We start from the raw sequence: 14,595 nt of genomic DNA, 5'->3' as shown, positions 1-14,595 counted from the left end.
TAGGTAGAACCAGTTCCTATCTTTAGGAAATGCCAATACAAAGTTCATTTTTTCAAAGCTGAATGAAGAGCACTTAGATCTGTAATGTTCCTCCTTCGATTTCCTGAATAGAAGCTTGTATTTAAATAACATAACAAATATAATACACAACTTGTATGAATATAAGTTGTATATATCATACTTACTTGTTGCCATGCGATTTTAGTAGTCCTTTATCTATCCATTAAGAGTAATCTGTGTAAAGCTCGGATGGGGAATGATAGCATATATCAAAACCTTCAAAAGGGTGTGTCTGATGCATAACAGATGACAATTTTTCCTTATCCTTTTCACTCGACCCAAAATTTGAAAGATACGGTGATTGTAAGATCTTCAAAGGAATCCTACTTCTTCGAAATGGTGTCTTCGCATCGTCAGATAATACATTGGGTTTTGATGGAAGAGTGGTAGATAGCTGGCTATTGCGTAATAGATATTCATCCTGAACTACTTGCTCATGACTAACAGCGGTCAATGACATGGCTGGTAATGGAAGTCCGTATATTAGAGCATCTATCACATCCAGAGTTTTGGTCGAAAACGATATTGAAGTATTGGATTCCGATGTGTTTGGTTTGATTTTTTCTTTTTCAATCTCCTCAACTTGCTCTTCTGCTTTGTCAGGTTTATCAACGGCTACTCTTCCATATTTCTTTGCAGTGTTCTACATGTAATGTATAACGTTATTACAAAACTTATTAATGTTGACTTTATCTCAATAATGTATATGATACATTACGTGTAATGTATCAGAATCAGCAATAAGCTGAACAGTATCTGCTCTTTGTGGTTCCATTTGGTATGCTGATACATCCTTCAATTGTGGTGTAATAATGAATGTTTCCGGTTCCTACAAATGTTAAAAAACAATTACTTAAGAAAAAAACTGCTGATATGATATATTACCTTAATCAAATTTTATATTGATACATTACTTTTAATGTATCTGATGACATATGCTGATCAAATGATTCTACATCATCTGCTACAATGTTTTGTTTTGATACATCATCCACCTTTATCTTGCTGGATGGTTCATCTTCCTGGAAATATAATAACATTTACTTATGATATATATGTACGAAATATTTAGATATCTATATATTTAAAGAGGTTGAGCTTATATATAGCATCAGATTGGTCATCAATTTGTTTCTGATACATTACCTTTAATGTATTAGAAGAAACATACTGATCAAATGATTCTGGAACATCTGATGAAATATTTTGTTCTGATATATTGTCCACCTATTTTATCATGGTAGATGGTTTAGTTTCCTGAAAACATAATAACATTTACATATGATATATGAAAATGAAATGTATCCAGAAGTTTAAAAGTATAAATATCAAATATTATGTGATGTATGTACCTTAATATCTTTGTGGACATTAGATTGGTCATTTGCTTGGGGTGGATCAGATTTATTTGTAAAATTGTGCTCCTCCAATTCAGTAGGTGCTTGTTGTTGTTCCACCACATGGAATGTGTGATCAAAATCATCTGTTTTAAGTTGAGATGATGTGCCAGTCATTCGGTTCGCTATACTGTCGATGACTTTCAAAAGATCAATATGATTTGAATCAATTTTATTCTCCAAACGCTTGAACTTCCGGTTAACCTTGATACAGTTATATGAAAAATCAGAATGTATCAACTAATTAAAAGTATATTGTATGTGATACATCTTAAAGTAATAACTTATGTATCTCTTTAGAGACTTCTTTATGGACTTCTTCAATGCTTTGAATTGCATATGAACAATTTGCTCTGAATGACTGAAAGATTCACCTCTTACCGCTGACTTCACCGCTGGTATATTATCAGGAGAAACATGCTTTTCTAATTCATTTAGTGGTATGACATCCTTGTGCATGTTGGCTGTTTCTACTTGAATTGGCTCTTTAGCAGGGGTAGTCTTCATTCTTTTGGAAGGAGGTGGAGAAGATGTATCAGCAACATGACTGGATCTTTTTAATAATTCTGTGGGTGGTGTTGTTGAAAAGTCCTCAAATCCGGGGACTTCATGAGGGTTTTTTAAATTGACCTTGGCAGCTGATGTAGAAGCTTTAGGTTGATGTTGACTGCCATGAATGACAATAGATTTCATTTCATGTTGAGATGGCACAATGTTGTAGCATCGATACTGCAAAAAAGATTGGTTGCTTGTCAGAAAACAAATGAATAATTGATACATGATAATTCTGATACATAAACATGATATATCAGAAATATTAATCCTTGATACATGAGAAACTGATAGAAAAATAACATTATCCAAAGTAGTAGAATCTGATACATAAATACAGATGTATCATGAGATGTAATTCTTGATACATTATAATTTGATACATAAGATAGGTTTCTGCTACATACAATTATATGTATCAGAAAGGTTATAGCTTGATACATTTTCATTTGATACATAAAGTAGATGTATCAGGGACATTATATCTTGATACATTTATAACCTGATACATAAATATAGCAGCTGATATATCTACTTTATGAATCAAATTATAATGTATCAAGGTCACGAATATATAATATATCTTAGATGTTATGTATAATGAATCAGTGCATAAATGAATAATCTTCAATGTATGTACCTCACTGAAGATGATAGACATGAAAGTCTCAAATTTTGGCTTCACGGCAACAACACGCCAGTTAATAATTATGGAAATTTTATTACCCACTCTTACAACAATTTCAGAGGTCACTTGAGATGCACATTCATATATCCATGCATTCAGAGCGTATGGCATGCCGCCTAGACGATACATTTATTTGGCATTTGAAAACTCCTGCCTCATTCCTTTTATCAATTTGGAAAATGCTATTTTTCCCCATGGGTATTGCTCATACCTATCATCTTGTACAATCTTAAAATCATCAATAGATATAGGTGCATCACCTACTTGAGAAAAAACAAAAGTGTGGATGAAGTAGAGAATGGTCATCTGAACAACGTCTTCATTTGTTTTTCATCCTCTAACCAGAAAACGCTCAACAAAACAAGCTTTGTTGACCCCATTTTTTGCACCAGGAAAATATATAGACAATAATCTACTTGTTGGGTCATCAGAGTACTGAAAATCATTGATATTACTGATATATCGCAAATCAGTAATGATAGCAAAATCTTTTATTGTAAATCGGAGTATATTACCCTGCATGTGACGAATGTGCAATTCTTCTTTGTTTTTTTGCTCTACCTCATGAAGTAAGAGGCATTTGATGATTTGTCCTTAAAAATTGCAGTTTGGCATATCTAAGTAGTGACCAAATATGGATTGCCTAAATAACTTTATACCTTCTTCACCTATTGATGATTCAAAATCATCAAGAAAATTAACCCTATATGCCGTGCCGAATCTCAATGGGTGGGCCAGGATCTTTTTGATGATGTATTTCATTCCCTGCATTGACATAAAAAATGATTAAATACAACTTGAACTTTATACATAAATACGATGTATCATATGCATTAAAATATTTGATACATGAGATTCTGATACATACAGAAGATGTATCAGAAGTAATAAGACTTTATAAATTATAATCTAATACATAAATGTAGATGTATCAGAATCATTAAAATTTGATACAATATAAACTGACACTTAAACACGATGTATCAGAAGTAGTAAATCTCCAAAAATGGCATTTAAAAAATACACTATGTATCAGAAGAGTTAGTGCTTGATACATGATAAGCTGGTACATAAACGATATGTATCAGAATCAAAACACATTCATAAAAACTTCATTAAAAAAAACCTTAATTGAACTCATACCTTTGGGAGATTAGGGCGTGCTGTAACCCCTTCAATCTTGTTGTCTAGTTCTTTGGGTGCATGTTTAGCTGGAGCTTTCGACTTCAATTTCTCACGTAGCTTATCCATCACTGCTGGATAATTACGATGTTTGGATCTAACCTCGTCGTAACCTTCACAAGATGAATCAGAACCAACTGAAACAAGAATTTCTTGATTTTTATTCGACTATTTGAGACCATGAACGGATTCCATATGTATCATTGAAGATATGAGTTACAAAAACAGAAAGATTTACAGAAAAAAGCAAATGATATCAATTTTAGAAGATTTTTCAAAGATTTACAGAAGAAATCAAACGATACAAATTTTATGAGAAATCAGATTGAATGAGGATGAAGTGAGATTCCATATAAGGAAAAATTAAAATATACCTTAGTTAGAACCTTGAAATTGAGTAACAGGTGTACTCATAAATTCAAAATCTCAAAAACTGATGAAGAGGAGCGAATTAGGGCGAGGATTTAGGGAGGAAGAGTGATGTTCAGTGAGGGAGAGAGAGTTAAAGGAAAAAGAGGGATTTTGGAAATTTTTTGGTATAATAGGGAATACAAGTAAATATGGTATTAGAATATGTGTAAAAAGATAATTTTTCCAAATTATAATGAGTTATGTATGACATAGGGTTATAGTTTTTCGAAAGGTAGAGGCTGTGGCAGAGGTAAAAAATATTAAAATAAATAAATAGTGTGCTAATATGTATATAGAGTTTTGAATACACTAATTCATATCTTTTCGTTAACATCTACTTTTTCTTCAAACATTTTTCACCAATTGTCTTAAAATGGAATAACTATTTAGTAAATGATATCTTTTTCTTCTTTTAACTTATGGAGATATAGACCACTGTCTAAATATCCCTTTGGAAAATAAAAAACAGTATGAAAAAATGTTACATCATGGTCTAAAATTTTATAAGTTATTACAAACGTTAGATGATAGTGTTTTTTTTCATATAAATTAGATAAATATATAAATAAACATTAGACGATAATTTAAAGTTATCCAGAAAGGTAATTCTCCGAGGGTTGTATTTGCATATTTTTTTAAAATAAAAATAATGTAAATAATGAACAAACAAAAACATTGTAAAGATTATGCATTTTTCTTTATTGATTACTCCTATTACAGATTACATCATATTATAAGATAAAATAATTGGGGCCTAAATTTTCTTGAGGTCTAAAGCGGTGGCTTCAATTGCTTTAGCCTGAAGTTGGCCCTCTTAATAGGTACAAGACCGAGTTAAGATATCCAAGTGAATTATGCGGACAACTTTAACGATTAGTATATGAGTTAAGCCTTTGTATAATATACACATAACAAGAACACAAATTAAATAGTCACCTGGTGGACTTCCTCGAGCAATTTTTTGAATATAGATAGTACAAAAAATTAGTCTCCTTGGTTTATGTGATATTATTTAATTGGTTATTTTTTAAAGTTAAATTTGTTTATGTATACTAAAAGTAATAGAAAATTAAAAGAAACCATGAGAGTGCTTGGTGTGAAGAAAAATGTGTGCCACGAAAATAATAAGTGATTTATTAATTTATTTTTTATGTTTGGTTGATAAGAAGAAAATATTATTTCAAAAGTATTTAAATATAATCTAGATAAATACTTTGACATAAACGAAGACCTCAACCCTTTAATAGGGATCTGAACCTTTGTTCCGACCCGAAATATGACCTAAGCAAAACTTAGGAATCTACTTCAACCTCAAGACCTGACCCTAGGGTTAGGAGTAGAGTTTTGGGTCGGAGTCGTGTGAGGTGGGTCTGGTTTTCTAGTCAGGGGTTAGGATTTGGGGTTGGGGATCGAGCCAAGGTTAGGGTCAGGGCCTAGAGTCAAGTCCTACGTTAGGAGTTAATATCGAGGCCAAGAGATGGTTCCTGGGTCGAGATCTGGATTGGGAGTCGAGTTCCGATACTAGGTCAGGTCAGGGAAGGCTCGAGCCTCGATGAAGGAGTGTTTGTATAACACCCTGTACTATTCTAACCTCGATCAAGTTTAAAAATCAGAGAAAAGATTAGAAGTGCACTACCAATAGGGGCACAAGTGCCACCTACGACCCGTAGACTGTTCTACGAGTTGTAGGGATGACTTGTAGACTCCCATGAACACCCACATCAAGACTTAGAATTATCCCAATTATTGAACCACCTTACGAGCCCAAGATGATGACCCATCAAAAGGTCTATGACCCGTAGAAGGGACTCGTAGACCCAGTGACACAATTCCAGTAGCTCAGGAAATTGTACCTAAGTTCTATGATTGGGTCTTATGACTCGTAAGACTTTGTACGAGCCGTAGGAAATTATCTGTAGACCCCACCCTCAGAGAAGCCCCAATACTCTGCCTACGAGTTAGAAGGATGATCTGCCGTTAGGATTATGACCCGTGGAAAAGGTTCGTAGGTCCAACTTCAGAAACACAGACAAGTGCCTGGCTCTCTACGAGCTTGGTTCCTACGACCCGTAGGTGGATCTACGACCCATAGAAAGGACTCGTAGACCCAACCTTGCCAATTCCAGTGAGCTCCTAAATTAGACCTGACCTTCTACGATGGAATGTTTTATAAATGCACACTTGAGTTACTCTTTCCATGAGTTGAGTCTTCCGCTGAGTGAGTTAGTCAGGCAAAGGGTTAGCTTGAGACCAGCAATGATTTCCGAGTGCCTGTCATGTTCAGCATATAGAGTCGGAGCGTGACAGTTTGACATGAGTAGAGGGATTAGGGTGAGCGGGGGTGAGTGGAATGTGGAGGCAAAGGTGATAAAGGGGGGAAGGGGATCTATAATGCCGGATTCAGGATTTTTATTAAGGAAATTAAACATATAAAAAAATAAACATACAAATAAGTCGAAGCAGGTTGAACATCTATTCTATATACATAAAAAAACTGTAACCATGCATGTTAGTGTATTTTTCAGTTCAAAAAAGGTCCGGATAAAACCTTGGGCCAATATTAGCTCTGCCCTTGAGAACGAGTGGTGGTTTAGGGGAGAGGGTATCCATCTAAGTAGAATGTGGGGTGGGATGTGGTGGGGTAGCAAGATGATGCGGTAGGTCGAGAGGCTGGGGGTCAGGGGGTCGATGGCCGATGGCGTCTAGGTGGATTAGGTGATGGTGAGATTGATAGAGAGTTTTTGTAAATGTTTTTCTTACTTAATGTAGGAAAGTCATTTTTTTTAAAAAAAAATAGAGAAAAATAAGTTCATTTGAAAAATATCTTTCATAACATTTAAGTCGTTTTAAAAACATTTTTTGAAAATATTGTCTTTCATATACCAAACACATCCTAACATAGCCATTAGTTTGATGAAAACAAATATGTTACCAAATTTTGAAGTTAAAATTCCTCCACGAATTTAAGTTCTTGAAATAACTTTGATCATTATAATAGTTTCAAGTGGTTTTAAATGTTCGAAGGTAAAATAGTTAGGCATGACAAGTAGTGTGATCGCAGGCAAATCCACACAAAATTCATTTAAAAAAATGTTTGAACCTGCTCTATGTAAATTTAAGTCTACACCGTCTCACATTAGCTTAAACTCTCTCCACCTCACACCACCCCGCATAAATTTAAGCGGAACTTATATAAATCCAACTAGTTTAGGAGCTAATTACTTAGATACATTCTAGTTTGTAATATTACATATTTTACCATATATTTGTGCGTCCCCAGATACATTCAAATATATTTTAGATATATTGTATCCAATAGGATTCGCATATATTTGGGATATATAACAAATCTCGCTCGCCTCCCTCTTCAATCTCGCTCACCTCTCCTCCTATTTTAGAGAGCAAAAATACATGTATTTGATTGAAAATTCTTAATTAGTGATAAGATACGTAATATTTTGAAAGTATAGGTAATAATAATAAATATGATAGTGAAATATGTGTAATTATGTAGTTTTTCCTAAATTTAAACCCCTACCACCTAGGGGTGTTCACGGTTTGGGTAAAAATCGATCAAATCGAAAAATCAAATCAAACCGATTTTTTATTTGGTTTGGTTTTACATTTTTAAAAATAAATAATATTTGGTTTGATTTTGATTTTGTTCAAAAAATGGAATAAATAACTGAATTGAATCGACAAATTATATACATATTTTTTTATAATTATATATACATAATATATTATTTTTTATAAACACATTTTTATGCAAAAAATACAACACACTAATTTAAAATAGTAAAGTATGATATGTATTTTATTTGTACAACCATATCATTAGCTTATGCATTATTCAGTAAGTTTATGTTGTTTAGTAGATTAGATTAGTTAACAATATAAGCAGGAAGTTAAACATAATTAAAGTTCTGGTATAAGAATTATAAGATCCAAAATGACACGAAGATAATTTATTTATTTTTAAATGAATTATTGTCTTTTCTTCGCTTTTGAGTAAATCGTTTTTTTTATAATTTTTATGTATGATTAATAACCGAATCAAATCAAACCGAAACTGATAACAACCAAACCGATAGATGTATATTTTAATTGATTTGGTTTGATTTTAATAATTTTAAAATTGATTAAATTGATCTGATTTTGATCAATAACCGATCCAAACCAACCCTGAACACCCCCATCCCCACCCCATTGCCATCCCCAAAAATTGTGCAATCCATTGGCTTTTTGCTGAAGTCGTAAATATGCTCTATCCTATCCTTTTTTTCCTTGTTTGCCAACGAAATTTTGTAAAATCTAATAATAGAAATAAACAAAAAATTCAAAGTGATGGTAAATAATTGATACTATGACATCAGAATATCACATGATGAAGATATATGCAAAAAAATTAACGTAATAGATTTGAAATGATTTGAAAATGATGTGAATGGGCACACATAAATTGGCAATTGGCCTATGCTATTCACCAACCAATGAAAAATAATGGATCACAATTAAAATGATAATGTCACTCACACGAATTCCATGTATAATTAGGGGTCATTTAATTTGTCTGAATTATAATTAGGAGTAGTTAATTTATGTATTATTTTAGATATAGGTAGGAGATGAAATAATTATTGTATAAATTAATAATACATGAATAGTTAAATTCTACACAACTAAATTTTGTTGATTAATCACTATATTATTAATACTGGAATAATTCTAATCATCAACAAAACGAAATACTTATTACTACATTATTAAAGGTAATTGGTTAAATATAGGAGCTCGTGCCAGTACGGGTCCAACAATTTGTGTGACAACCAAAAAAAATGTGAGATTTTTAAATATTTTAAGTTGTTAATAATTATAATTTATAGTGTTTTTTATGTAATTTTTCAGATAATATATGTTACTTTCTTTCTGTCAATTTATGTGACATAGATAGAATTTTGAGAGTCAATTAAATTTTTTTATATGCCTTTTAAATATTTTATATTATTAATTATTGTGATTGATGATACTTTTTACGTAATTTTCAAATAATATATGTTACTTCCTTTGTCCCAATTTATGTGCCGTGGATAGAATTTCAAGAGTCAACCAAATTTCTTATATGTCTTTTAAATATTTGAAATTGTTAATAATTGTGATTTATAGTACTTTTTACGTTATTTTCAAATAGGATATGTTACTCCCGTTGTCCCAATTTATGTGGCATTGATAGAACTTCAAGACTCTATCTGATCTTTATTTTTTTTAAAATATTTTAAATTATTAATTATTTTAATTTATTACTTTTTGTGTAAGTTTTAAATATATAATTAACAAAAAAAATTAAAATAGATAAATTAAGACTTTAAAGAATATTGAATTACCCTCGATTAGAAGCACACATGTCGATTTAGTTATATGATGAAAATGTGACTTTTTAATTGCCTTTTTTATGTTGTATATAATTATGAATGGTATGTTTTCACATTTTTTTCTTACGAGAATTACTTGCTTAAACAAGTCTTACTAATCTCCTTATAAGAAACATATGGTGTGACACATAACCTGCGTAATTGTGGAGTGAGTTAACTGTTTTTTGACCCACTAAAATAATGGATCAACTCAACTTAACCCGTAAACTTTCAAAATTTGTATAAATTAATCTGAATGGATTGAACCGACCATATTGATGGCTCTAATATTAACTTTCCTATATCACATCGAAGAGCAGTGAGTATGCATGATTTTAGTAGCTGCATCTGCATGTGCCTACAGAGAGGAATGAAAATGATTGATTAACAAACAAAATATAGTGTATATATTATTTCTTCCAAATTCTCACATTTTTTCCTCAATTATATTATAAAATTGGAAAAAAAATATCAAAATAAAATATATAGCTACAATAGCCTTAACAAGTGGGAGAAAAGTTGTAGAATAAGAACTTTTATAGATACAATCAATGTGTAAATTGACATAATTGGACCACCCAATAGGCAAATAGTCCCACCAATCTTTCCCTTGTACTCAATGGTTATAGACTATAGTTGTATAAAAAGAGGAGAAGGAGAAAAATGGATCAAAACTTCTCAAACTATCACATTTTTGTTAGTTTCATATTTAAATTATATTTAATTTATATTATGTTTGAACGAGTAATTTCTCCAAACAGTTACTCGTGTTTGGGAAATTGCATAGAAATAACACTTTTATTTTTTTTAGGACTACAATATCACCCTAATGAGATTATATGTCACATTATTTCTTTTTTTAAAAAAACTATTTTAAACCATCCATATTTAATAACAAATAAAAATTTATTATTTTTCCATATTGTTAAAAAAAAAGAATTTTATTGTTATTAAAATGTCATATCATATTTTTAACTCCGTTTACTTTTAATAATTTTATTTTTATTTATTTATTTATTATATTAAAAATAAACTTTTTTGAAAAAAGCAAATGACACTACACATGCTATTTAATTTTATTTTTTTAAGATTTCGTTATTATTAATGATTTTAAATTATAATTTTGATTCTAACTAAATAAGTAAAACTAAAGAAAAAAACAAAAGTTAAGTAAAATGGAATAAAAAGTTAAAAGGGGGATTAGGAAAGGAAAAAGGTAAAGAGAATAATATAGGGGATGCCATTTTTGTTCCATTTTGTTGAGAACTCTCTAGCCTTTTTGTCAATTACAATTTACAGGTTAATGTTGTGCTAAGTGGCAAGATAAAATCTATTTTGCTTACCTGCATGATCCGTTTTTAGTGTTTATAACCTTCAACAACAATATAATCAGTGAAATTTCATAAATTGGGATTTAGAAATGGTAGAATATACGCAAATCTTATCACTACCTCGTGGAGGTAGAGATGTTATTTCCGAAAGATCCTTGGCTCAAGTGTATCAAACTCAAGCAAAAAAGAAGAAAATAATGACGAAAACATAGCGGTTAAAAAAAAAATCAGTGAAAAGTCAACAAGAGAGAAATAACAACAACAAAATAATGTCATAATCGAAATATAGTAAACAACACATGACCAGAACTACAAGGGAGCGATTAGTCATACAACAAGCATTAAACCTTTGCAAGGCAAGACAACACTCTACCTCTATTAGTATTTTACCCTAATACGCGACCTCCACTCATTCTTATCTAAAGTCATGTCCTCGATAATATGAAGTTGTGTCATATCCTGTCTAATCACCTATTGCCAATACTTTTTCGGTCTACCCCTACCCCTCTGTGTACCCCTACATCCAATCTATCGAACCTTCTCACTAAGGCATCGGCGCACCTCCTTTGCATATGTCTAAACCATCTCAATCTCGCTTTCATCATCTTGTCCGCCACATAATTAATCCACTAATCCCGCCTTCTCCTGAATAACCTTCTTCTTAATTTTGTTGCTCCTAGTATGCCCCCACATATATCTTAACATTCTCATCTCCACAACATGCATCTTCTGAACATGTGAGTTCTTGATTGGCCAACACCAGGGGCGTCTCGACCATAAGGCCATCAAAACAATTGCTTGGGGCCTCAATTTTTTCGGGGCTCCCACTTTCTCTCAAAGATGTATGTATATGTATATATATTATTTAAAAAAATTCATTTATTGATAAATTTGAAAAAAACTTTTTGGGTAGAAAATATAATAATCTTTTACCTCATTCAGTATAAGGACTGTTGTAATAATTTAGAATGGAATAGTGTTAGTTAATGGCAGCATCGTTTCTTATGTGGCTATCTATTTTGTTGCCTCATTTATATTTTGAAGATTATCATGAACCAACATTATTATTCTTATATTTAATTTTTTTATTCCTCTTTCACTATTTTTATTCTCTCATTATTGAATATTCTAAAGTCTCTCAAATGTTCAAACCTTATACATTATGCAAAATCTATCACTTTGTGTTTATAAAGAGATCAAATTTGTTTTTTGGTATCTTCTTCAAATTTCAAACACTAAAACTAATCAACACTATTTTAATATCATTATATCAACTTATCAAATTCAGCGCAACATTAATTCAATATCATTATATAAACTTTTCAAATTTTCGAGTCAGGTTTTATTTATTCTAACTTTATATTATATATTTTTATTGAAAATTTACATTATTTATATTATTACTTCATAATGTCCACGTATCTACTACCTCTTCAGATCTTATTTGTAGGATTACACTGAGCATGTTATAATTATTCAATTTATATATGTCAACTAAAAAAAATAAGGCCTCTTTATGAAGTTTGACTTTAGGCTCTCAGACCTGTTGAGACGGCCCTGGCCAACATTCCACCCAATACAACAAGGACAGTCTAACCATCACTCTGTAGAACTTACCTTTAAGTTTAGATGGTATCCTCTTATCACACAAAGCTTCAAAGGCAAGCCTCCATTTCATCCATGTCATCCAATGCGATATGTGACATCATTGTTGATATCTCTACTATCCTGGATTACGGTTCTAAGATATCTAAAGCTTTCTTTCTTGAGAATAGTCTGTGTGGCAAGCCTCACTTACACGTCCGCTTCACTGAATTTGCATTCCAAATATTTCATTTTGATCCTCTGAACTTGAACCCTTTGGACTCCAGAATTTATCTCCAAACCTCCATCCTATCATTAACTTTGTCCCGTGTCTCATCAATCAGTACTATGTCGTTCGTAAATAACACACCATGAAACCTCCTCATCATCATCAAAGCATTCATCACCAAGACAAATAGAAAAGGGCTAAGCACTAATCTGTATAGCCTCATCTCAATTAAAAAGTGCTTCAAATCTCCTTCCATCATTCTAACCCGAGTCTTGACTCCATCATATCATTATGAAAAAATTGGCCTATTTGTTTGCTTCTCTCTAAACGTGTTTAATAATGGTCATATTCTTATTAAACTTCAAAAAATGTATTTCATTCTATAATCATCAGCTCCATATTACCATATTAACCCATTTAGATATCATTTGATATCATGATTGAAATTATATTAATTTGAAGTTGAAATTTTATTTGAACGTGAAATTTTCTGAAGTTATATTTTTTTCTTCATAAACATGAATATTCACAAGTTGTGAAAACTATCATTTTTTTTCACTTTCTATATAATCTAATAAAGTGAGCAAACCATAGTTCATAAATAAAATATTGGAATATTCTAAGGCGCGCCATTGATAAATCACACATCTTTATTTTTCTTTTATAAATAAATATTTGTGATTACAAACTCTTAAATACACGTAATTTAATAAAGATTTACTAGTCAACAATAATAGCTAGTAATTAACTATTTTTAATACAATTCTTTCACATGGTACGGACAATTTCTTTATGCCGAGCACTAATACTTTTTTGTAAGTTTTAAAATGATGGGGCTTTTTTTACAAAATAATTTAAATGTCAAGTTTTTATATCTTTATAAAAGAAATTGACCTCACAATTTAAAATCCCAAATTGTTTTTCTTTTCTTAAAAAAAATTGAAATTTGAAATCAAGAGCTCAAATCACATGTCCAAACGCCTATTTGATATTTCATTTTAATTGATCAATTAGTATTCGATCAATAAGAAAAACTTAAAAGCATATCCCATTGATTAAATGAAATAATTCAAATTGTAGTTTATAAACTCTTAAAAGTTATTACTATTTACTATTATCTAGTTAATCATTTACTATTAATTATGGGAATAAACATTAAGTCCTCAATACAAAAATAAGTGTTGTCTTAACTCATTTCGTATTCAAAATAATAAATACAAAATATTATTTATTAAATCATTCTTAATTCATTACTACTCATGTATCAATTTATGTGACACAATTCAAATATTGAGAGTCAAATAATTTAATTTTGATTGTGAATTCAAACATGAAATCTTTAAAATTTTTGAATAAAATTTACATATTTAAAAACGACCTAAAAAGTACTACAAGTCATAGGAATAAATAATTCAAAATATTTAAAAGATGTACGAAAAAATTACGATCAAATAAAGACTTGTATTAAACTCAGTTATAATTTTTTAAAATAATACTTATTTTGAAAATACTCGTTTGAATAACGAAATTCGAAAGATGTCACATAAATTGAGAATGAACGAATACCATTTTTTGTCATAATTTTTTTAAATGACTATTTATTTTAGAAGGGAGGGAATGTAGATAATTTGGTTGACGTTGGTATTTATAGTAATAAAAAAACACAGATTTATTTATGATGAGAGATTAGGAACACAAAGATTTGTACAAATATAATCATAGATTCATATGATTCTCTGTTTTGCTCTTC

General features: G+C 30.7%; 1 protein-coding gene across 1 annotated transcript; it reads right to left on the bottom strand.

The window, feature by feature from the left end:
- Positions 1–223: 223 nt before the first annotated feature.
- On the bottom strand, positions 224–2,826 carry LOC129870053 (uncharacterized). Its single transcript, XM_055944635.1, has 7 exons — positions 2,650–2,826; positions 1,839–2,186; positions 1,413–1,661; positions 1,207–1,287; positions 975–1,082; positions 779–889; positions 224–703 (listed from the first exon to the last, which is right to left on the bottom strand). The coding sequence occupies exons 1-7, from the start codon at positions 2,824–2,826 to the stop codon at positions 224–226; spliced, it is 1,554 nt and encodes a 517-aa protein (XP_055800610.1).
- Between the last annotated feature and the right edge of the window lie 11,769 nt (positions 2,827–14,595).

Source organism: Solanum dulcamara, chromosome 2 (assembly GCF_947179165.1).
Source record: "Solanum dulcamara chromosome 2, daSolDulc1.2, whole genome shotgun sequence".
NCBI lineage: Eukaryota > Viridiplantae > Streptophyta > Magnoliopsida > Solanales > Solanaceae > Solanum > Solanum dulcamara.
The sequence above is the reverse complement of the archived record's forward strand: the minus strand, read 5'-3'. Positions and strand labels throughout refer to the sequence as shown.

Excerpts from the sequence above, each read along its gene's own strand:
- LOC129870053 (XM_055944635.1), bottom strand. The coding sequence starts at position 2,826 with ATGTATCGTCTAGGCGGCATGCCATACGCTCTGAATGCATGGATATAT. Across the intron at positions 1,288-1,412 it reads ATGTCCACAAAGATATTAAG|GTGGACAATATATCAGAACA; the intron begins GTACATACATCA and ends ATGATAAAATAG. Across the intron at positions 1,083-1,206 it reads TTTCTTCTAATACATTAAAG|GAAGATGAACCATCCAGCAA; the intron begins GTAATGTATCAG and ends TTATATTTCCAG.